We start from the raw sequence: 25,681 nt of genomic DNA, 5'->3' as shown, positions 1-25,681 counted from the left end.
TAAAACCTTGTTCTATTTAAAAGATTAAAGAATCATCAGTACGTAAATACGGGCTTGAAAGTCAGGCTTTTTGTGTGAATATGTACATTTTGTGGCCCTGTCACTATCAGCTATCAGTGCAGTGGCGATCACAGCCAACAAAAAAGACAGTGCACGTGTTTTCCAACTATTTTAATTGTGACTGTAAACTTCAAAATGCCTTGTGACGACGTGCTGTGTTCAGCTCAGGGCCACTAAACTGGAACATTAAATCCAATTTAACTCCCATTATATAAGTTTTTTTTTTTTTCAGAATGAGCTAAGCACAGGAAAACAGCTGGATCTCTTCATATGTAAAAAAAATAAATAAATAAAACACTACAAACAGGCCAAAGCAAAAAAAAAAAAAAAAAAAAAACCCAAAACAAATCCTGGCAAAGTCCATGTTACTCTTCTGCAGTTGTTGCACACACTGCTGTGAAACCTGGTTACGCCCCCTCTGGAAATCAAGGCTGGGAGGATTAAATGGCATGTCTCACAACCAGAAGCATCCAGGAGCGCCGCAATTTGCAAGTTAATTTGAAGTTTAGAGTTAAATGCTTTCGCTTGAAAGCGCCATTGTGAGTGTATGTGTTTGCACATTTCTTCCTCACAGTGCCAGTTTGCACATTTCTCAAGAGGACAATTTGTCTTGTTCTCTGCATCAAAGTATGTTTCAGCTTCAGAGGCAGCCTCTCCTGGCAACACTGTTCTCCTTCCTGCACAGTAAAAATGATGAGATTAGTGGCCTTTTTAAACTATAACTGATGGTGCCAGAGTTACTTCCAAAGGCACCATCCAGAGTAGTATGGAGTGCCTCCAGTGAAATCCACACGCAAACATCCAGTGCTGATAAAGACATTCACTCAGTGCACACTTTGTACAAGATTCCTGATAATTGTTAAATAAGATTATGAGAATTTACAGCAGATGGTAGGCTAACACTGATCAAATAATAAACAGGATTCATGTGTACTATATTTACACCTATAATGCAGTTTTAAGGGTATTTACATAACATTTGTGAATATAGAAAAATCCAATCAACACGACAGATTGGGTTCCACTATATTGCAAAAATGGCTAGCCAAAGCTTACTCTTTAGCCTAATTTTTCTCCCAAAGGCACCAGCAAGGCTTGCAGGAGCCTTCAGCCTGATACATACCTCAGGACCAGTAAGAAATCAGCCAAGGCTCACAGTTTCACATAACATTGTTTCATTAGATGAAGTTCATTGTGCTTTTTTTTTTTTTTTTAAATTAGCAAGAAGTGCTTTGGATTTTAGTACATCTGTTTGGTTGTAAAGATGCTGAATTTGTGTCCCGTGTGGCTCTGCAGTCCCTGCTGCAGGGCCTATAAAAAAAATACCTGTAGGGCTAATTCACTTACAAGAGTTTAAAAATCATCTCAAACTAAAAGTGATTGTTTCCCCCAGGTTTTTCCTAACCTAAAGTTTTTCCCCTCCTTGCTCGTCTTTGTCTCATTTTCTCTACCACCTGCGTCCACATTTTCTTAATGATCAAACCTTCTGGACGTCTTTTACTCTGCTGAAGCATCTCGACCCTCCTCCTGGCTTTTCTGCTAAAAAACAGATTTTCTTCCTTCCACATTTCTTTGCATTTCTTTTGCATTTACTGGTGCCCTGAGTCAGAATGCAACCCACTTAAAGCTTTGGAGGAACTGGAGCAGAAAAAGTGTAAGAAAGGGTCATGGCTTAAAAATGTAATCTGATTCTGTGCCTGAAAACAGATTTTTTGTTCAAAGTTTGAGATTTAAAAAAAAAAACTATTTTCTCTGCATGTTGCAGCCTGATTAAATACACTAAGTGACTTTCTAGAGTAATATGAGGATTAACAGAATCCAATTTTAGCCTCCTGTAGCAGAGCAGATGGGACAGGAATAGATGGCCTGTCTATCAGGAAATGGGGATCAAACTGTCAGCCCAGCACTTCGTGGACAATCTGATCGACCACCTGAGCCACAACCAGCCACCTACTGCATATTTATATATTTGCTATCAAATTGAAAGATTATGTGTTTGATCCATATATCAAATTAAGTGCAAAAAGATGTAATCGCATCACTAAATATGCTCTTCAAAACCAAGGTGGCATTTTGATTTTCCTGCCTTGTGTTCTTGTACTCTCTACATTTTGTCTTCCTTTGCCTCTTGTGTCTCTTAGCTGTAGCCGAGGTTCTCCATCTCATGGCGGTATCTTAGCTCCGACACTTTTGCTTTGTGCTGTTTGCTCTCCAAATGCTGCCTGAAGTCCGTCTCCTGCTCGGCTCCGCAGTTGCACATGGAGCAGTAGAACTGTCCGCTGGGAGTCACGCACATGGCCAAGTCCCGGGGGATGCGCTGCCTCGGTCTGGGGTTGTAGTAAGGCCCTGTGGGGAGAGAGAGAGGAGAGGCTGATTCATTACAGATTTTTCTGCCATCATGGGGGGGAAGGAAACTCAAATGTAAAACTAAAAGGAGACAAAGATATGAGATGGAAGGCTGCAAATAGGTAAACTCTCTCACCTAATCCATTCTAAGTGTTAAGAGCAGTGGGCAGCCACCATACAGCGCCAAGGGTCCAATTTCAGGTCTCAACTAGTGCCTTGGTCAATGGCACAGTGAGATGAGAATCAACCTAGCACATTTTTGATGGTGGGAAATTACAAAGCTCCCAGAGGAAACCCATCTAAGCACAAGGAGTACATGCAAACTCTAAAAAGAAGGGCCCAAAGGCTGTAGTACAAAGCAGGATTTATCCAGGAAACTTCAGGTTTAACTGTAGGTTTTCTATCGGTATGGTAACTTCTGCTGTGAACCTAACCTGCTCCAGAGCAGGAACTGGCTGCATGCTCTCACCACATGAAATCGGGCATTGTTGTGCACCAAGAAGAACCCAGGACCCACTACACCAGCGTAGGGTCTGACAGTGGGTCCAAGGATTTCATCCCGATACTGAATGGCAGTCAGGGTGCCGTTTCCCAGCCTGTAGAATTCTGTGTCCGTCCATGGATATGCCTAAACAGTGCCCACTAGAGGAAATTGGGCCCTCAGGCCACCCTCATGAAATTTCTTCCTGTTTGTTTGGTCAGAGACATTCACATCAGCGGCTGCTGGAGGTCATTTTGTACAGTAGGGCTCCTTGCACAAAGGAGCAGATATGGCTCCTGCTGATGGGTTAAGGACCTTCTACAGTCCTGTCCAGCTCTCCTAGAGTAACTGCCTGTCTCCTGGAATCTCCTCCATGCTCCTGAGATTGTGGTGGAAGACACAGAAAACCTTCTGGCAAAGGCACATATTGATGTGCCATCCTGGAAGAGTTGGACTACCTGTGCAACCTCTGTAGAGTCCAGATCATGCTACCAGTAGTGACACTGACCCTAGCCAAATGCAAAACTAGTGAAAAAACAGTCAGAAAAGATGAGGAGAGAAAAATGCCAGTGGTCTCCAACTATAAAACCATTCCTGTTTGGGGTGTCTCATTGTTGCCCCTCTAGTGCACCTGTTGTTAATTTCATTAACACCAAAGCAGCTGAAACTGATTAACAACCCCCTCTGCTACTTAACTGACCAGATTAATGGCCCAGAAGTGTAACTGACTCAATGCTAAACTCTGATTAAAAAGTGTTCCTTTTATTTATTTATTTATTTTTGAGTAGTGTATTTATTCTTTACTTGCTCTCAGACCGTTAAACACCATCAGGACTGCAGCTGAAAGAACAAACTGTCTTTTAAACATCAATTTCATGGATTACAATCAGTTTACTTGATTGTATGTAGATGTGTCTTAATGATAATGCTGTGATATTGATAAGTCTGTTAACTTACACAGTCAGCATTTTTGCTGGCTTTCTTTCCTGGCTTCAAACAGGCTAAACTTAATTAAGATTGTAGGTCTTTTCCAGTCACACCTTCAAACAGCACTTTTAATACTAAACTGCTATACGGTGCTTTTCCTCCCACACATACTCACCCTGCTGCTTTGTCTGCAGCAGTTGCTTTCAGCTTGTATTGTGTGTTTAACCTTATCAGATTGTTCTCATGGTACAGTTTTATCTTTCTTTGCAAAATTAGTCACTCTGTTGACAGTACACTTGTCCATAATTGGGACTGGTCAGATGCTGCCACTGCCTTTGTTAAGGGGAAACCCTGGGTTAACTTGGCAAGTTGAAATCCAGCTCTATGGGACTGTTTATCATGCTCAACTTGCTTCATGGTACAAGCCCCTGAACTGGTTTGTGGTCAAAACCATGACCCTCTTGCTGTGAGGCCACAGTGCTAACCACTTGGTAAGTTAGCAAAATGATACACAAAGGTTGCCAATTCTCAGTCAACCCTCTAAATAATTGGCACCAACTAACTGGAACTTTGACAGTAATGGTCCTTGAGATTACCAACTTCCTGTGCCTTTTCTCCAGCAGCACGAGGAAGTTTATGTTTTTCATTCTGGGTAAAAGGACTGTACAAGTTTATGATGGGATGGATTACAGGAACTCTGGTAATCCCTTGACTTTTATTTATTTATTTTTTCTAATTTGTGACCAAAACCCCTGCAAACTAATGCCATGACCTTCACTCACTATTAGCAAAGACTAGCATGGTCTCATACTAAACTAAGACAGTGATTATTGGGAATGTTATACATGCTAAATATGCTAACATTTATCCCTTAAGTCAGGGGAGAGCAATTAATTTTCCCCAAGGGGCCACATGAGAAAATGGGACTGTTGTGGAGGCCCAAACCAATAAGCTGAATTCAGATCTACTCACTATTAATTTAAAACTGGTATGATTAGATGTTTAATTAGGCAACAGAAAAGTGAAATAGGCAGAGTAAAAATGCCAACATTTTATCACTATTTAATAAGCATTCCCCCAAAACAATTGTGAACAAAATGTGCATTTTAGAGACTTTTAACATTTTAAAAAGTGCTGTTGGTATTTTGCTTGTAGTTTAATGACGTCACATGCAGTTTTTGAGTTCTTTTTTCTTGTTCAGTGAGAGAAAACTAGATTGTTTTGGGCTAATACTTTAAAGTCAGGTTCAGTGTCTGAGGTGGAAATAGAAAGGACAGTGGACAGGGAATCATCACTGAGTATCTGTAAGTGGATTTGTTAAATTTCAGAGAATCAACATTTCTGTCCTTATGTGTGGCAAGTTCTCTTCATTCAGAGAAGACTGAAGTGTTACTGGCCTGAATTTTCTCTGCCAACAGTGAATCAAAAGTGCAACAAACTGATTCTTTGCTTTTGCCCTGATGAACGATTTAAGTTACAACATCAACAGTGTTAATTTTCAGTACTGATGCATACAACCCCTTCTTGTGTATAACACCATGCAAACATATCAATTTCAGATCTGAGTTCATTTGAATTTGCTTCAAAAGTCCAACATTTTTTCCTGTCCGATTTGGACAGCCGTAGGTTGTAACACCTACCAGTTTGTCCCATTTCAGCCCCAGCCTTTCCAAGCCTCCAGTTAACAAATCACTCCCTGCTACAGTCCTGGTCATAGAGCACATTCCTGGCAAAGATGAGTAACTGGGCTGTGTTGCTGGCGTTACCGCAGCAGAGTCCAGCAAACAATCTTTGATAAACTACCCATCAGAGTGCGGCTTATTGCTTTTTTGTGATTTTGTGGGAAATCACAAAGCTGGTCTTGACTGCTCCATCCCTGGATGTGTAAAGCTTGGTAAAAAGCCCTTTGCTAGCGAAGAAGTTCAGGTGTCCGTTCCCGCTTTGCATCAGTCAAGTTCTTGTACTTCACTGCGTGTTTAGTCTTGTAATGGTGAGTCAAACTGTAATCCTTAAAAACAGCAACATGCTCTCCACAAACTAAGCACACAGCTTTACCTCTGACTTTAGTAAATAAATACTTAGAAGTCCACGTCTTGTTAAATGTTCTACATTCTGCATCAGTCTCCAGGCTAGAAAACTCACATCACTCATAAACATCCATTCCAAGGCATTTACAGTGAAGCTGCATTCGCATGCACACATGTATGTTGGTAAATTTAAAAATCTAGCAGTTACTCTGTATCTAAAAGCTACAGTTGTTTTGTGTTATCCCACAAAATCACAAAAAACAATAAGGTGTCCGATGAGTTTGGAGGCTGAAATGGGACAAACTTCATTAAGTATACTTATTTGCATTTGAATCCTAATTTCCCATCAACCTCACATGGACTGATCAGGGATAACCAGGGAGCAGGATGCATCTCAGTTTTGTTGCTCATTACACGTCCTTCGTATAGCCTTATGTATCATCGCTATGTGTGTGATAGCGATGATACACAAGAGTGTACAGAAAGAAAAGCTCAAAGGTGTCTGGAATTACATGAAGGTGGAACATTGGAAAAAGAGTGCTGCGTGTGTGTGTGTGTGCGTGCGTGTGTGTGTGTGTTTTAACAACACAGAAAAAGGAGAAGGAGATGGAGAGGGAGATATAAAAGACAGCGAGACCTCAACGGCAGGAGAGAGTGAAGCTATTTTAGGGTTTGTCCATCAAGAAAAACGATTAAATCAGCAGAACTTGTGAACTTGTGTGTGTGTGTCTGTGTGTGTGTGTGTTTGTGTGCATCAAAGAGTGAGTGAATGAGAGACTAAGGAGGATTTGCTTTACTGTATGATTTATCCTGTAGAGCTGAAGCGCAAGCGCTGTTGTCTGTGGAAAGACAGAGACAGAGCAGGGGTCAGACACGCTGAGAAAGAGATGGCTGCTTGACGTCAGCAGAAAGTCTGACATTACCTACTCTGTATCTGTTTTCACACACACACGCACACAAGGGCGAAAACAGACACTCACACGAACACAAAGAAAATGTGATTAAATGATAATAACAAAAGCGCATTCAGTCCAAAAAAAGACAAAATGTGTGTAACCATGTTACTGTCAGTGTTACAGTGCTGCAGTGGACATCAGGAGGTGGGTGCACCAAAAAGAGTAGAAAATTAAATTAAATGACAGCGCTTTAGGAGAATAGGTCCTATTTGTGACATCATTTTTTTTTTGGAGTGTTTCTACACTGACTCAGCAAACACATACTGCCCTCAAAGACTGCTGAAAATGAGGTTATGACAGCTGTCTTAATATGAATTTTTAGTACAGAACAGAGCTAGACCTTGGAAAAATGTTTTCTAGCATTCACTGTATCTTTTTATAACAGCTGTTTGGGTGTTGAAGTGCAAAGTCAGCTTTTAGAAGAGAAATCAGCATTTTGAATAGCAAAACTGGCCTCTCGGTATATGTACCACACACAGACAGGATTATGGATTTGTCACATTTATGCCACGTTAATATGTGCTGATAATAGAGACCAATTTCAAAGGCCAGTGTGCCTCAAAAAGGAGCTAAAATCTGTTTGAAGAAACAACCAGTACCTCCAATAAAAGAATAAAAGACCATCCTCAAACCTAACTGTATATGCACAGGTGACATTTACTCTACAACTGCTAAATGTGGCTTGTTTAGAAAATATAAATGATACTTTCTTTATGGTGGCATTTGCACATTTGCTTATGATGTTTTCAACAGCTGCATAAGATAATAAAATAACAGACATGGCTTTCCATCGCCAGACAAAAATTACTGACTAATTCATTGAATAACTTAAGAACTTGCTTTGCTAGTTTGAAGACTTGGAATAGACACGGAAGAGGACAAAATCTGAATATCTTTGCATTTTTACTAACCAAAATATCTATAACAATGCCACTTAAATGAAGCGTTTACCAGATAAATACAGAAATTTTGATAGATATCTTTAAATTATGCTGATGTTGCTTTTTAATTTGCATTTCATTTTCATATCTTACCTGGCATGGCAGCAGGTACCTGTGGGCTGCGACGGTTTTTCACCAGCCGGTACTCACTGCCGTCTTTCCTGTTCCTTCTTGGAGTTGCCTCATTGCTGCTTTCCCTGTAACAGGCAGAGCTAGAGTCTAAAACTGTTCTGTATCACATATAATGTTAACATGGCTAGTTGAAAATGTACAGTACTGTGCAAAAGTCTTGAGCCACCCCTCATTTCTTTATATTTTGTTTCCAAGGAGCCAGAATTTCTGGTCATTTTTAAAGTGGTCTTGAGCATCAGTTCTCCAGGCTTTCTGAACGTCTTTCAGAGCCTTTCTTTGGCTGCTTGTTTTTAGTGCAATCCCTGTACTCTACCATTTTCAGATTTTTGTTTGTTTGTTTGTTTGTTCGTTAAGCCACTTAACACTGACCTATGAATCATTCAAGCATTAAAAAAAGGCTCCTATCTCAAAGGATGAACCAGTGTTATGTCTACACATAACAGCCAACTTAGCAAAGGACCAATTTTAAATTGTACCTTTAAGCACTTAGCAGCCTGTTCCCATTTCTTTAGATGAATCTATGAAAAAAATGCCAAAGATAACAATCTGAGAACATAAAATAAAAAACATAAAAAAATCAAAATATATTTTGGAGCAACAAGGTGGTGCCCAAAGAGCTATCATCAGAAAACTTGACATATCTCAGCATGGTGTGCAGTGTTTCCTTAAAACAACTGATGAAGCTGGACAAGTGAAGGATAAAGGGCAGGCCTAAAAAAACTCCCTACAGCAGATGACAGTATCTTAAAGTCATGTTTGAAAGAAATAGAAAAAAGGAGCGCAGTACAACAATGAGTGTCTACAGCCATCTGTAAAACATGGTGGAGGCTCTGTCATAGATTGTGACTGCATTTCAGCCAGTAGTGTTGGAGAGCTTGATGGAATTATGAATGCAGAAAAGTACCAGCAGACTTTGATCTACAATGCAATACCATCTGGAAAGCATCTGATTGACAACAACATCATTTTTCAGCATGACAGTGACCCCAAAGACACTGCAAAGCAGTAAAAGCATACCTGGATTGAAAAAAACACAATAATGGCCTCCAAAGATCTCGACACTATTAAAGCAGTGTGGGATCATTTTGACAGAGAAAGTAACAAAATGCAGCAAAGAAGAGCTTTGAATGTCCTTCAAGAAGCCTGGAGAATTATTCCTGAAGACCGCTTAATGACAAAATGACAAGAAAGCTGCCTAAGAGAATTCAGGCTGTGCTGAAGAATAAAGGTGGTCGTACCAAATACTGACTTTCAAGCTCAGTTTTTACCCTATATACTGTATTTCCAGGTATGTTTGCACATTTCAATAAATCACTCCACCTATTTCCCATTTTCCTATTAAAATATAAAGAAATGAGAGGTGACTTGAGACTAGTGCAAAGTACTCTGTATGGCATTGCAAATGCTGTGTTTCTTATTCAGCTCTAGTGGGCTCCCCCTTTGGCAGTTAGAACATTTACGAAACATTTACAGTATCAAGCCTGCATAAAGCACAACGAGGATGAAATCTTCCAACAAAGCAAACATTTCTTCACCCAAACCTACATGTTACTCGAGTTCTGTTGGGCCTCAGCCAGCCGCAGTTTCTTGGCATGGTTCTTGCCCTGGTAGTGGGCCTGCGCAACTGCTGGTGAACTGAAGGAGGCGTCGCACAATTTACAATAGTCATTCTCTGTGGCCAAGATGACCCGGGGCGCCCCCTTATACAGCGCCTGCAGACACAGGACAAAACAGTACAGTGTTTGTGGAGTGAGGGAGTAAACACTGTGAAAACAAAGAAAGAAATGTCCAGGTCCGGTAGGGGGAAGAGAAGAATTTTAAGTTTTAAAATGAAAATAAACTCTAGTGAGAGAAACAAAACTCTAGAACCATCTGAATATTACATTGATATATTACAAAGATTTTGAATACCAGAGACACTGATATTCCAGAGAGTATTACACACTAAAGTTATACATCTAGAGTTATTATTAGCTAAGATTGATCTTGTACAAAAAGGACAGTTGCAGATATAAAATATTCTGATGATGCTATTCTCTCTTTGATAAAAATATTGTTATGTAACTAGTAAATGTAATCATACTTTTTTCACTGGTTATTTGGAATAAAATTTTAAGAGCATCCCTTCTTTTTGAAGCGCAGAGATTGAGAACAGAGTGTACAGTGGTGAGCGGATGCTGTGAGTGTCTGCTGTTTAAATGAAACAGAGTGACTCTGCACTTCCCACTACCTCCTCAGAGGAAGCGACCGAGCATCCGAGAGGCCACTTCAGCAGCAGTACACCCACCTCCTAAACTAACACTGTAGCATTAAGGTAGGCTGGTGCTAGTTGCTAAGTACAGGCCTGACCTGCCTGCCTGTGTCATTGTCGCTGGATCCTGAGCTGAGGGCTGTCTGGCCTGCGGTCTCGAGGGCTTCTGGGATCCTGATAGCTGGTGGCTGTTGACTGCCAGCGTAGAAATTTCTGAGCTTTTTACTGTGGTTCTTTCCCTTCAAAGAAAAATACAAGACATAGTTTTTATTTGATTATTTCTATGTTTTCTATATCATTCTGTATGTCTGAATTTGGCTTTCAGCTGACCTGGTAGTGAGCCTGTGCCTGCTGAGCGGAGTTGAGGGTGACGTTGCAGAGTTTACAGTACAGCGGTTTACACAGTTCTTCCAGTCCCAGAGAGTCCTCCTGCTCCTCTGTCCCCAGCGAGGAGCCCTCATCCTGAGGTTGCTCACTGGCTGGGGCTGCCTGACCTGGGAGTGGACCGCAGATGAGGCTGGACACTGGGGCTGGGATGAGGGCTGGTCCTGGGGGCCTTGGGGGCATCTGTGAAGGGTCAGGACCAGGAGCAGGAGGTGAGGACAAGGGGCTGGGAGGGAGGGGAAATCGACCTGCTGTAGGTGCCACTACAGGTGGAGGCACCAGTGCTTGTGCGGGGTTTAGATGTGGAGGCCCCAACTGCTGTGTGAGGTCCATGGTTGGAGGCACTATTGCTTGTGTGTGATCTACTGGTGGGGGCCCCAGAGTATGTGCCATTGGTGGAGGCCCCAGTGACTGAGCTGGGGGCATTGGAGGGGGGCCTAAAGTGTGTGGCGGAGTAATGTGGGGAGGCCTTAATGTGTGAGGTGCATTTATGGGAGGGGGGCCTAGATTCTGGCCGGGAGCCATAGTTGGGGGTCCAATAGACTGAGCAGGGGCAATGGGTGGTGGACCAAGAGGATGTGCAGGTGCCATTGGTGGAGGTCCCAATTGATGTAGCGAGTCAATGTGTTGGAAAGGCTGCTGAGGATGGCTGAAGAGACTCAGAGGAGGCTTCAACATGGTTTCTGGACCTGTGGACACCAGAGGGAGGCAATACACACAGGTGCTACATTACATTTAAAGACAGGTATTTTGAAACAAAAACACTTCCTATAAGGGAATTTAGTAACCTCGATGAGGAAATCAGTGCTGACTCAGGCAGACATCAATGAAAAAACACACAGTCACTTACACTCTGTATTTTATGTAATTTCTTTCCATTAATGCTTATTGGTCTTATTGGCTTTTTGACACTTGTATTGTTTGTTCTGCTATATTCAAAGAGAATTAAGAAGATTTTTAGCTAATCTAATTGATCATTTTGGTTGAGATCGAATAACTGTAGCAACTACTGGATGAACTGTGTCTCTCTGTGATAGACTAGTGACTTATCAATGGCATACCGTGCACTCTGTCTGTGGGATAGGCTCTAGCCCCCAGGATGTAAGTTAGATAAGTGGTTAAGAAGATGGATGGATGGATGGATGGATGTTCCCAGCTAATGTATCCCACTGACTTTTATGATTTGAATGCTTTTCTTTAAACAACACTGTGATGTTTTGTTCTGGGTAAAAGGTGTGAAAAATACTAGATTATTTTCCCCTTTGTGTGAGCTCAAACCACTTTACGACTGCACTGGCTTTTCACCATCGTTACATTACGCTGAGCTTTCACTTTGTCGAGTTTTTCAGTTTATGACCAAGTGCAGTGTCTACTGTGTTTATTAGAAAATACCATCTCGCTGGTAAACACAGGGAAAACTGTACTTGCTATATGTCAGCATTTTAATAATTCCACTGTGAGCATGTTGGCATCCTGATGTTATCATTTTGCTCAAAACGCTGTGCTGTGCCTTAGTAAAGCCTCAAAGAGTGACTGCGATGGCTGTGATCTTGTTCTGCATTTTAGTACTTACACTTCAGAGAAGTATTTTGAGCGCTGAAACTAATGTTTTTGCGCCACATGTGACAACGTGGGGACAGAATGTGCAGGAACTGTGGTGGAAAGCTTTACACCAAAAAAGCCCTACAGTATAGAGGTATGACCTCTTCTGGGAGTTCCATTTTGAAGCAAGAGATTTGGAGAGACAGATTTTGAGGCAGTTGTATAAAAATGACAGAACATATGGAGAATCATTAAAATGCCACTTATTTGGAAATGTGATCCCCATTTCATTAGAAAGTAAATAAATGTGGCAGTCATGCTGCAAATTTAATGAGATACTGTTGACTGACAGATCATTGAACATATGCTAAAAAGGAACTTGGTGTAAATCCAGTGACTACAGTACATACTTCTAATAGCGCTAAGGCCTGAGCAAAATGACCAAACAGAAACACATTCACAGACAGAGGAGCTTCACACTCCAGCGGGCATCAGAAAGATTAGTCTGAGCTTGCAGCGCCTGCAGTCAGGCAAAGAGGACATACTTTTGCACACACACAAACAGAGGCAGTGACAATAAAATACAGTCTGAAGTGTGACTACTTGGATAAGCTAATACAGTATGAGAGTGTGTGTGTGTGTGAAGGGTAGACATGAGCTGACATGTGCTGTATAAAGAAATTATTTAAAAAAGGCATATTAGGAATGGAATTTCAGTTTGCTCACTTTTGTTGCTCTAATATGTCATTTTGTGCGTGTGTGTTACCACATATTGTCAGGTCAGTAATAGGCCAACAGCTGTGTCAAAATTCACTGTGCTGGAAGCTTTCATCATCCAATCGCCCGATAGAAGTGAATCATGCACCCAAAATAACACCCCTGGCTGTTTGTGTTTCCGACTGCTGCTCACTGTCAGTCTGTCCAATCTGTCTAGCTGCCCATCTGTCACCTGGCCTGGCTGACCTCAGGAGAAAGGTATGCTGGACAAGTCACTGACATTACTATAGTCCCGTCAACTGCAAGATGAGACTCTAGAAGACAGATCTGGGTGTTGTGCCCCCCACATTAATACATAAAATCAAATATTTTGCAGCTGTATATAATTAATTACTGTATAGATTCACAACATATTGGCCTTATATGTTTTGTTTTAGTATACTGTGCCCATGAAAAGTTTTACAGTGCTGTTTTTGAAGCACCCTGTACAGAGGTATTCCCAGGCATCCGCTGAGAGCATCAACAGTGATTTCTTTGTACTAAACAGTAGAGGTGGGTTAACACTGGCCACTGTGAGTCAGCATATAGACAGTTAACAGGACCTTATGCTTCATTAACAGAAAAATTCAGGTCAGACTTAAAGTACGTTGCAAAATCACCAAAGTAATGGCAGCTTTAAGAGCAAAGAGGAAGAAACATAACAGGAACAATTGTTATTTATGTTACAATAATAATAACACTGAATAAAAAAAACCCTAAAACCTCTTTGATAGTCTGTACTGCCATATAATCATATTTTTCACTGGTGTTATTGAATGAGAACAGTATGATATTAAACTACACGACACACCAATGTTCAGCTATCTTCATTAATCCCATCCAGAGCCAGATTCATCAATCGCATACGACAGCATCATCAGGCTTGTCGGCAGCAGCCTCGTGAGAACCCCAGGACACTGAGTGAAACAGCAGCAACTCGGAAACCCCCACTGCAGGACGGCTGACCTTTTGCTTGGGTCATTAAACAATTCAGAGAACACAGTGTGCCACCACACAGCAGTTTAAGTATTTAGCGACATGCTTTGCATTTACTGTATACCAGTTACAATGTAAGAAAAACCTGAAGATGTTGCGATCGGTTTTAGCACCACTGCCTCCGTGCATGATTTTTTCTCTTTCCTGACCTTTTCCTTCTTGGTAATTCTGCCTGACTTGCAAAATAACCACAAGAAGGTTTCAATCCCCCCCACCCCTTTTTAAAGGAAAAACTGTTTTGTTCTTCTCCATGCATCTTAGCAAATATAACAATGTATTAATATGTAAAATAATATAATAATATGCACTGAACTCTGGTTTCCTCCCACAGTCCAAAGACGTGTAGTTAGTGGGGTTAGGTTAACTGGTGATTCCAAACTGCCCATAGGTGTGGATGTGAGGGTGAATGGTTGTCTGTCTCTCTGTGTTAGAGAATGGAATAGCTTCATATTGTAGGCAGGTTGGTCTACTGCCTACAATTCCCTAACTTCTTCACTTTAAAAAACAATTAAAGCACAAGTGTGTGAGATACTATACTTAGCCTATATCATTCATGAGAATAAACCATATTTACAGTTATAACCAGACTGCACCGCAGGAGGTCTGTCCACAGTTAAAAATCATTCAAAGCCACAAATTTTTAAAATTAGTTTTAAAATGATTTGGTCTGATATCCCATGCCCCCCACAGCATACACACAGCAACTATTTTTGGCATGACAGTTTAAGGTAGAATCTCATTATGGAGTATGTTCTAGATGAATGCAACTCAGCTATGTGTTTACTGGTAAATCTCCATCTGTTTGCTGCAGAGCGTCTACGATCACCATAAGCCCCAGTCTTTCTTTCTCTGCACTTCAGTCAGTTCTGCTAGTCAGACGGACCTTTAACACTGCTGTACATGTGTAACTCGAAGCTCCTCACTTCTGAGACTCCATCATTAAAATCTTAAAAACATGGTCACATACTGAAGCCCTTATGGTCAATCTGTTTTTGAACTCAAGACATAAAAAAATCAAACATCTTTTCTACCACGCACTCCTTGCGCTCACTGACATTTTCAGCTCAATTAATGCACTTTCTCTGAAAGCACGGAGATGATAATGAACAACAGAGACATTTACAATTGCTGCATATATTACTGCATACTAATATTAAATCCATTTATTCATATTTTGCCTCAATGTTCATTTTTTTGCTTGGTTTCTTATTTTTGTATTCAGGTGAGACCAATCTCTTCTTAGTTTGATGTCCTATTGTGATCAAGATAGATGCACTGTGAGCAATGATTGATTGGTTTGAAGGAAACTGAGCATACTTCAGATGCTCAACCGAGGGAAGTAATCATATAAAGATGGCATAAAAATCTACCTATATTTCAAACACTGTTTTTTTGGTCCTCATTTAGCTTACAAGAACAGAGTTGTCAGAAAAACACACAAACACACACACACAAAAAAACCCCAGCAGTGCCCACCTTTGCTTTTATTTTGGCTCTTCTGGCTTTCTGTAGTTTTAACGTGAGCTAGATAGGTCAAGGTTAGCTTCCTTCTTTCCTTAGACCCAGATCCACACCCACACAGTGCAGTCCCCAGAGCTGCAAACCATATTCACACAACTACAGCAGTGGACCCTGCGGCAAAGTCAAAAAACGTTTGTTGGTTTGTATTTAAAGTTTTTCAGATGTCACATTCAATTTTGCAAGTCAAAAACCAAGCTTATCTATAATATTCCTCCAAAGGCCAAAATACAAAATAACAGCACTGTAATACTCACATTTTTCTAACAATATTGTTCTCAAAGTCTGAAAAAGCATACAAAAAATAAACTTGAAACTAGAGCAGAAGTTACTCACTATAATCAGTTGCTTATGATTTTTTTTTTTTTTTTTAGCTCTACTCAAGAGTTCTTGGTTTAGAAGAGCAAGACACAAAAAAATCCCTCCTGTCTTAGAGCCTGAGAATCTCATGGCCTCCACTGAGAATCTCTAAATAGGCCAAGTGTTCATTTTCTCTAGAGTTTCTCTTGTCGTTCTGTGATGTGCCACATCAATTATAGAGCAATGAGAAGCGCATGCCTCCTGCACTTATTCCATCTGCTTCACTGGGCGCTGGACAAGCAGAGTACGCAGTAAAGACCAGATATGTCTTACTGTACTTTGCAATTTACCCACTGTACCATTACAATAAAGCCTTAGTTCCACTTTTCTATCTTAGCTGTACTCCCAATTTGAGTATCATTCAACTGTCACTTTCACAATAGACTTTATGTTAATGTAATGATCCAAGACCTATATCTAATGTAAATTCAGTGTTATTTGCCTTTAAAGACTTGAAGCAACAGTCACATGGCCATCAGTCCATTAAGCTGCTACTACTGTATTGATTAGTATCCATTCCCCCTCATAGGAGATAACTATCGTAATTCCAAAACATCTTGCTGGGAAGCATGTGCATATTTATAGCTGCAAATATTGTTATCGGTCTTACTAATTGATAAAACATTTAGCCAGAACTACTAATTATAATAACAGTATTTTTTGTTGACCAAAGTTAAAAGTGGCAGAGGTATTAAACTGAAAACCCACGCACACAAAAGGTCTCATTTTAAAAAATGACTTGGCTGACTGAAGCATGAAAATGTATTTATTTTTTTCCCTGTAGATGTCCCATTGATGGGGTACTTTTACACCCCCAGATACCCTCACATTCCCGCTTTACTGCAACGTTTATTCACTATGACAGTTTTACCATGACTGAGAAATCTAACTGAAGATGACAAGTCACTGTCTGATGACACGGATATTACCAAGTGGGTTGATCGTTATCTTGCGGTAATCTTCATCACCTATGACACATACTGGCTTCAAGTCCCCTAAAACCAACAGCAAAGCCCGCTTTTGCAGCGACTCTGCAGGTGCAAAGAAACACTTGCCGTAATAACTGCCACATGTCACCATCAGCTGTGCAAATCAAAGCCGTGCAGGGGCTAGAGTAAAGGATACAACAACCATTACTTCACTTGTTCTCGTAGACAGCGGTGCTCGAGATAGGAAAAAAAAAAGAACACTGCATTAAGACTTCGCATTATTTCATACAACAGTCAGGCGTCAAACCTGGTAGTCTTCGGGGATGAGATTCAGAGCTCTCCTGTAGTGCAAGAGACCACAAGAGTATCGACAACCTCAGATTTTGCATCGCAGCATCCATGCTCTATAACCTGAACCAGAATGGTGGCTTGTGCACCCCTCAGCATGACATTATGATGATGATGGTGATGATGACAGCAGCACCAGGGCAACCGGCTTAAACATCCTCGGTATCATATGCAAATGTCTCTGGTTAGATTTTTCTCCATCCTTGCACATTTGCGCATGAGAATTGCTGACAGTCAAAGGGCAGCTCTTGTCTGGCCAGCCTCTCCTTACCTGGCAATCGGGCGAGATAATGGCTGCTGTCACCGTAGCTGACAGGCGCCGAAGTGTAGTTTCTGCAGTATTCTGCACTCTGGTAGTACGCGGCATCCCCGCTCTTAAGCTGCAGCGCCATCATCGCAGGAACATCCCTCTGCCAACTTCTCCTCTCCAAAAAACCGGGCGGCAAGGCAGGATGACAGTCCCTACCAACGCTCAGATACCGCGGCTCTCACCGGAGGGGTGACCGGGAGAGGAGAGCGAAATCCAGAAGGCGACACCCAACGAGAAAACGCGTTAATTCCCCCAACTCTGTATGCTCTGTGCACCGGTGTTTTCACATTAAACAGCAACAAAGATGTTCTCATTCTCTAAACTAGATTTTAAACACATAAATCCTGCCTGGATTCCCCCTAACCCCCCCCCCCTCTCCATCTTGGTACAGTCCATTTCCGATGCCACTGCTGTTTCTCTGCTCCTTAGCATGGGTGGCAATCAAGACACATTGTATAACTATGTTACACCTCTGTGTGTTACACTCACATCACCCCTGCTGGCACTTTGAGTGTGAGATCTGCAGAGAAAACAGCCGCTCTGAAGCTGGCATAAAAATACTAATAAGATGTACAAATAAAATACAATAATGGACAAATTAGTATTATTATTATTACTACTGATGTTCTGTTTGTTTCTTATTTTATATGTCCAACCCCGAAATGTTGAAAGCCATAGAGAAAATACAATGTGTGCACTACAAATCAAGGAACTATTATTATATGTTGCTAAATGATATATCTTTTTATTGTGTTCCTTTTTCATTGCATTCATATATATATATATATATAGCCGACAATTTTTTTTCTTTTAAGGGCTGCCTGTAGTGTGAGCATGCTGACTTATCTTCTGTGTAAATAAAAAAGTCTCTTCTTATTATGATCCAAGTGTGAGGCACGCCCACAAACACAGGGCACTGTTGGTGTCTTAATTTGGCCCCATGTTTGTGTAACTCACTGCGACAGTGTGGTGCGGTCCTCTAATAGAATTTGTTTTGTTGTTTGAAATGTGAGTGACTCACACGCCTCATACCACAAATATATGGCAACGATAAATCCCACGCAGTTTCACTCTCGGTGCGTGTTTGTTTGCGCTTCGTGGGAAGGGAGGAGGGCCCTAGACAGACAGCGTGGCTGCATTGTCGCAGCGGCGGCAGCAGCAGCGAGACAACTTGTCCAGCCGACCTGCAGTTCAGCTGCTCGTAACATCCTCAGGTGGAGTCTTCCCGACTGGCTAGGCAGGTCTGGCTTTACTTGCTGTGCAGCTTACAGTTCAAAACAAAAGAGAGTTGATTATCGGCGCGGAGCTGCTGTCGCGGGTAGCTGACAGACAGATAACAGCCTGCTTTGACCGGCACCGGGAGCCACCGCTGGGAACCGGAGGGGTCGGCTAGCAGGAAGGCTAGCTAACTGGAGTTAGCCGGGGGAAGCCTTCCAATTCCAGCGCCCTCGGAGCACGTCGCTGTGTTGACGCCGACCTGTATGGGTAGGGTACTCTGTTAAATGAGTTGCATTTGTACCTTTTATTAGACACGTGACCCGTTTTGCATGTTGGGAATATGTTTTTTTGTTGTTGTTGTTTTCCCAACACGGGGATGACAGGCTCACTATTAGCCGTTAGCTAACGTTAGAAGAAGAGAGCTAACGTTAACCATTTCCAGCCTGGTGTATATTAGTCGAAGGATTATGTTTGTAGTTCCCCAGAGGCGGTGTGGTTATAAAGGCTGTTATCTAGACTATATCATTGCTTTATTTATAGCGTGAAATGATGTTAAGTAGCTTTCATCTCTGAGCTGTCATTCCCAAACACCCAGTGTTAGCTAACCTGCTGCTAGTCAGTGTGAATCACTCGTATTGCTGCTGATGCAGGCTGTGTGTGTGCGTGCGCGTGAGTGTGTTGTTGCTGCTGCTGTATGTGTTATGGTTTCCTCTCCTTACAAAAAAAAAAAAACATTTCAGTGACAGCGTGAAGATGGATTGAAACATGAAGGGTGGAACTGCCCCATCACACAAATAGGAGGGCGTCTCTCTTAGGTATGTTTCACATATTTATCTCTTACATGTAGTGGTGTCATGTCTCGGTTAGCTGACAGTTGAATCTGTAAAGCTTGTTCTGTAAACAGATGAAACTAGATGTCAATCAGTGTTTACCAAGAGCTTCCTTTGTTTTGCAGTGTGGTGCAACTGGCCAAACCTTGTGTTAACCACAGATCTATTGAGCTGTGTGTTGTAGAGACCGAGCATATGTTTGATCTTGCCAACCTGCTGTGGCTAGCCCACACAACTATTGTATACTTCTGTGACAGTATTCAAAGCAAGCTTGTGTCTAAGCCAGTGTTTCCCCATGCCCCACATCCTGTGTTGTGAGGAAGCTTCCTCTTTTGTCCCAAAGTGCTTAGCTGCATCCTGATCAGGGTTACAGATCGCAGAACTGCTCAATGGGTGGTTTGTTCACGTTCAGGGTTTTCTATTTTAGCTTGTTTTTGTACATATTCAGCAGTACCATTCTTTGTAAACAGAGTTTGCAGTTTTCCTTTCTCATAAACTAGTGGTTGCCATATTTTTGGGCTCTGTCACAAACCTTCAGCTGGGCAGAGAACTTCAGGCAGCTGGAGTATTACCCCATTCAAAGGGCTTTGTCCTCTTTCTCTACTTGCTCCTCATATTTTATAGGTTTTTGGCCTTTCACACCCTGAATAAACAAAGACAAAAGGTGACTGAGTCTTTACAGTCAGGGCTTCTCAGTTGTGGAACTACCTGCCTGAGAAACTCCAGCTTGCTTCATCAGTATAGGTTTTTTTCTGTCTATTTTTAGGTTATTCTTAGTTTGTTCTTAATAACTGAGTCACATTAGATTTTATTCATGAAGTTGCATTTGGGACTTGCATAATTCTGTTTTAAACTGATTTGCAAAATGTCTAATTTGATAATTTATTCCTAGAGCTTGAAATTTTTTTATTGTGTGTATTATGTGTTTTGTAAAGCAGTGCTGGTTTTTAATAAGTGGCATACAAAAACATTAACTGGCCAGCTGTCCAAATTTCCAGTTAAAATCATATGTTTGTCGATTTATTTTTGTGGCACGAAAATGAGGTGTTTCCTTCTTAAGCTCTTGTTGACTTGGTTGTTTTTCCAACCTGGGAACATCAGTGATCTGTGAGCACAACAACAAAACAAATAGTTAAAAAAAGAAAGGGGAAAAAAAAATGAAATGTGGTGATAAAGAGCTCCACAAATTAACCCTAACAGCATGTTATGGATATACCCTGTGGTGTCCTCCCAGCGAGTCAGACCCCCAATACATTTCCAAAGGTAGGCACTGACGGGCATTTTGCCAGATGGCTCCCTCACACTATCTGATCTAGAACTCAGGGGAAAATGCTATTGCAGGCCTGGGCTCTTGTTAGATAGGGCTGTGGGATGTAACAGCAATATTGGTATTGTCAAATTAAATACAAGTATTGCCAGATGTGGTGTTCTTTGCAGATCTGACAGGCTGCATTACAGTTAAGTGCCATCACATCCTTAACTTACTTGAGTATACTTTTAGAATGACATGAGCAGTAACCAGTGCTACCTGTTTGAGCAGTATATTCATATTTTATTTTTTCTCAGCCAAAGAATTCATAGCTCATACCAGTAATATTTTTTTTTCTCAAAATATTGTTTTGTATGCCAGATGCAGTGTACGTGGTTTTCTTTCCTGGCTCAGTATGGGCCTCTGTGTCCGATATAGTATTTGTGTTGGCTGATGTAATTGGTATTGGTCTGCAGCTCACAATGGGCCCTATTCACTAATATGTGCATGGAAACATTCTCACCCTGAGCAAAAAAATTTGCTTCCATGCAAACTTCCCATCAGATTTTTATATATATATAAAATGTATTTTTTTTTTTTTTTTTAAAGCGACAATCAGGCTGAAATGACAGGGTTGCTGAATGTTTTTCCCTGAGAACACTCCGTGTGGTTTTCAGGTAAATAAAGAGAAAAGTTTGGACATTCATGTTGATATAAAAAAATGACTAACCGACTAGAATATAAAGAAGAAATCTAGTGGGGGACAAGGAGCAGCTGATCTGTCAGTCCGAGATGAAAAAAATCCCTGAAATGTTTAAAAACAAACAAATAAATAAATCCAGATTCTCCAGTACCTGTGAGATACTACCAAGAAATCAGACTGTAAGTGACGACATTCAGCAATGATAAGTTATTTTAATTAATGGTAATTTAAGATACGATGAAGCCTATTGAAATATTTTTAAAATAAAAGGTTAAAACCTACAGCTTTTCATTTAGTTTTCTTTATATGCAATTTTGAATTTTTTTTTTTTTTCCTTCAATGTTTGGCCACAGCAGCTTTTATTAGCATTAGAGAGACAGGAAATTGGGAAAAGATATGGTGGGTAAACTCGCGACAAGCTGGGACTCGAACTTGTGCCGCCAGCACCGCAACGTGACATGTGCATGTGGTTGCCGGCTTCACCACTAAGCCACCCAGGCGCCCTTGAATTTTTATTCATTGTAATTCTGAGCATTTTAGAAAACTGTAAATAGTGACGGGGGGTGGTATTCAGTTTAAAGATGTGTTTTTAAATTTTCTAAGACAGCAGAACTTCATGATTTGTTTGTATCCACAGTCTGAGGAAGTCCTAAATTTAGGCATGAAAATACTGATGAATCACTGGTTTGTGCGTGAAACATTCGTGCACACAGTTTGCACACAATGTTTGGTTTATTATATAAGTAACATTTAATTAGGGATGTCAAAATACCATTTAGTGGTCTGTACCAATACCAGTAGAACTACACAATTCTCGATACCTAATTTGATACCACAGTAAAAATAAATAAATAAATCCCATTTACTTAAAACATAAACATGTACATAAACTTGTAGAACCAAACAAAGTTATAGTAATGTTACACCAAATATAACATTAGTTACATTAACTTAACAATATATGTAATATTATCTATTGCAAATATTTTGGCCTATGGAACATAGCTGATTTTACCAAGTCAATGCCAGCTGTCTCAAACAAAATGGTAAGCTGTGTTTCAGGACATAACAAAGTACTGCAGTACCCAACTCTTGCTGCCTTCGAGGAGGCGCTATCATGGCAGCTGCACTAGTCAATTCAGTTTTATTTATAAGGCACCAAATCACAACAAACAGTCACCTCAAGTCACCATCTTCCATGTGTAGTTTTTACTGTGCTTGTGGGTATCCTCCTCCACCTTCAGCATTGATACATGTGCTGCCTATAGTACTAAAAATAAACCAAATACTATTATGTTTTCAGAATTTTAGTATCAAAAGTTATTAACTCTGGTGACATCCCTACACTTAATACATCTTTTTTTTGTTTGTTACATGTAGATCACTTTACCTAGGTAGTTTTGGCTGCTGCCTTAAACCCATAAACAGTGTCTGGATCTGCTTGTTTGATTTGGCAAATAATTTATGCTGGATACTCTTCCTGACGCAACCCTCCCATTTATCTGGGCTTGGGACTAGAACAAGGAGTACACAAGCTTGTGACCACCCAAGGCTGGGTTTATGGCTCCTCTTGGTCACGAAGTGGGAAGCATTCATGCGTAAGGCGAATGTGTTAATGCCTACACCCTGGAGTCACATGTAGATCACTTAACCTATAGGGGCGTAAATATTCTCCAAAACCACAGTTTCATTCAGTCTGTGATTTTTTTTTTTTTTTTTTTTTTTTTTGGGTCATGGTTTGGGTTCATACCTAGTTTTTCTTTAGAGGAGGTGACTAATAAAAATGAGGGGGGAAATTATTGTTATGACTTGCCTTCACAACGTCATCATTATGATGCATTTTCAGTCCATTGTAAACCGGAACAACTTTAGCTTTCACCCGATTTTTAGTATGCTTTAATTGGGAATTAACAGGTCCACATGGTCAGCAAAGTTCAGATAGATGGAAATATATTGTGGATGTTTATATTGTAAATTTCTGTCTCCCCATTAATGTAAATATCAACATTAATATGAGAATAACCAAGGTAGATGTATAACATTGGGCCTTACTGTCATGTCAAGAAAGGCACTTTTATTTTGGCTTTGTATGCTGATTAACACAAAAAGTAATTTTGGGTCAATATTTGTTTGTTGGTGGGAAAATATTTCATAATATTATAGTTTTCAAAGACTGATGTATTTGTCTGTCTGTTTTAAAATTAGAAGCATTTAAAAACACACAAAAAGGCACATTAGTGTATTCCATATCTTGTTGCCTATTTAATTAATAGTACAAAAGCTTTTTCGCCCTTTTTTTTTTTAATATAGACTTTTATTGTATGAAACTCCTTACATTTTACACAGCTTAAGAGAACAGCATCCGACTTGTATACAAGTTGGATGTATCTACCCATGGCAAAGACCATATGTATAGCGCAGTCTCAAATTAAATTAAATTAAATTAAATTTTATTTATATAGCAACAAATCACAACAAAATATTTTTAACACAATAATCAGACAGTGATTACAGAGAATACCCAACAGTCAAAACGATCCCCTATGAGCAAGCACTGTTCTTTTTTTATAATAATTGATCAACATATTGATTTATTCTGCCTTACAGAAACCTGGTTACAGCAGGATGAATATGTTAGTTTAAATGAATCAACACCCCCGAGTCACAGTAACTGTCAGAATGCTCGAAGCACAGGTCGAGGAGGAGGATTAGCTGCAATCTTCAATTCCAGCTTACTAATTAATCAAAGACCCAGACAAAGTTTTAATTCTTTTGAAAGCCTGGCTCTTAGTCTTGTCCATCCTAATTGGGAAACTCAAAAACCTGTTTTATTTGTTATTATCTATCATCCACCTGGTCCTTACTCAGAGTTTCTGTCTGATTTCTCAGACTTTTTATCTGATTTAGTGCTCAGTTCAGATAAAATCATTATAATGGGTGATTTTAACATCCATGCAGATGCTGAGAATGACAGCCTCAACACTGCATTTAACCTATTGTTAGATTCAATTAGCTTCTCTCAAAATGTAAAGGAGCCCACCCACCACTTTAATCATACTCTGGATCTTGTCCTAACATATGGCATAGAAACTGAAGACTTAACAGTATTCCCTGAAAGTCCCTTCCTGTCTGATCATTTCTTAGTAACATTTACATTTACTTTAATGAATTACACAGCAGTAGGGAATAAGTTTTATTACAGTAGAAGTCTTTCTGAAAGTGCTGTAACTAAGTTTAAGGATCTAATTCCTTCATTATTATGCTCTTCAGTGCCATGTGCCAACACAGTGCAGAGCAGCTACCAAAACTCTGCTCCCAGTGAGATCAATTATCTCGTCAATAGTTTTACATCCTCACTGTGTACGACTTTGGATACTGTGGCTCCTCTGAAAAGGAAAGCCTCAAATCAGAAGTGCCTGACTCCGTGGTATAATTCGCAAACGCATAGCTTAAAGCAGATAACCCGAAAGCTGGAGAGGGAATGGCGTCTCACTAAATTAGAAGATGCTCATTTAGCCTGGAAATAGAGTTTGTTGCGCTATAAAAAAGCCCTCCGTAAAGCTAGGACATCTTACTACTCATCATTAATTGAAGAAAATAAGAACAACCCCAGTTTGGTTTCAGCACTGTAGCCAGGCTGACAAAGAGTCAGAGCTCTGTAGAGCCGAGTATTCCTTTCACTTTAACTAGTAGTGACTTCATGGATTTCTTTACAAATAAAATTTTAGACATTAGAGAAAAAATTATTCATAACCATGTCAAAGATTATTCTTCATGTTCGGCTGCTTTCAACACTGCTGGTATTTGTTTAGACTCTTTCGCTCCAGTTGATCTTTCGGAGTTAACTTCAATAGTTACTTCCTCCAAACCAGCAACATGTTTATTAGATCCCATTCCTACTAGACTGCTCAAAGAAGTCTTTCCATTTATTGATGCCTCAATCTTAAATATGATCAATCTGTCTTTATTAGGTGGCTATGTACCACAGGCCTTCAAGGTGGCTGTAATTAAACCTCTACTTAAAAAGCCATCACTTGACCCAGCTGTCTTAGCTAATTATAGGCCAATCTCCAACCTTCCTTTTCTCTCAAAGATTCTTGAAAGAGTAGTTGTAAAACAGCTAACTGATCATCTGCAGAGGAACGGTTTATTTGAAGAGTTTCAGTCAGGTTTCAGAATTCATCACAGTACAGAAACAGCATTAGTGAAGGTTACAAATGATCTTCTTAGAGCCTCTGACAGTGGACTCATCTCTGTTCTTGTCCTGTTGGACCTCAGTGCAGCTTTTGATACTGTTGACCATAACATTTTATTACAGAAATTAGAGCATACTATAGGTATTAAAAGGTACTGCACTGCAGTGGTTTGAATCATATTTATCTAATAGACTCCAATTTGTTCATGTAAATTGAGAGTC

The 25,681-nt window shown here is 40.4% G+C and overlaps 2 protein-coding genes across 3 annotated transcripts in view; one reads left to right on the top strand and one right to left on the bottom strand.

Annotated features, from left to right (window-relative positions):
• Positions 1-1,542: 1,542 nt before the first annotated feature.
• Positions 1,543-17,346, bottom strand: zmat3 (zinc finger, matrin-type 3). The gene is made up of 6 exons (XM_030727171.1): positions 17,226-17,346; positions 10,452-11,194; positions 10,220-10,360; positions 9,416-9,582; positions 7,832-7,935; positions 1,543-2,406 (listed from the first exon to the last, which is right to left on the bottom strand). Exons 1-6 carry the CDS (start codon positions 17,344-17,346, stop codon positions 2,198-2,200), a joined length of 1,485 nt encoding a protein of 494 aa, XP_030583031.1. The 3' UTR covers positions 1,543-2,197.
• A 1,153-nt stretch (positions 17,347-18,499) lies between these two features.
• Positions 18,500-25,681, top strand: part of LOC115778711 (phosphatidylinositol 4,5-bisphosphate 3-kinase catalytic subunit alpha isoform-like) — a 28,169-nt gene continuing 20,987 nt past the window's right edge. Inside the window, exons 1-2 of one of the 2 annotated variants that reach the window (XM_030726958.1) lie at positions 18,500-18,749; positions 19,223-19,297. The gene's annotated coding sequence lies outside the window, so the exon portion shown is untranslated. Of the gene's footprint in view, positions 18,750-18,865; positions 19,298-25,681 lie in introns of those variants that run through there. The other variant, XM_030726959.1, reaches the window with a different exon arrangement.

The sequence above is a fragment of the Archocentrus centrarchus genome, chromosome 4, assembly GCF_007364275.1.
Source record: "Archocentrus centrarchus isolate MPI-CPG fArcCen1 chromosome 4, fArcCen1, whole genome shotgun sequence".
Taxonomy (NCBI): Eukaryota; Metazoa; Chordata; class Actinopteri; order Cichliformes; family Cichlidae; genus Archocentrus; species Archocentrus centrarchus.
Note: the sequence above shows the minus strand (reverse complement) of the source record. Positions and strands in the feature narration are given on the sequence as shown.

Bases quoted from the DNA above. Each gene is read 5' to 3' on its own strand.
- zmat3 (XM_030727171.1), bottom strand. From the start codon at position 17,346: ATGGCGCTGCAGCTTAAGAGCGGGGATGCCGCGTACTACCAGAGTGCA. The intron at 11,195-17,225 runs GTAAGGAGAGGC...TGGTGTCCACAG, and splicing joins TTATCTCGCCCGATTGCCAG to GTCCAGAAACCATGTTGAAG. The intron at 10,361-10,451 runs GTCAGCTGAAAG...TTTTCTTTGAAG, and splicing joins AGGCACAGGCTCACTACCAG to GGAAAGAACCACAGTAAAAA.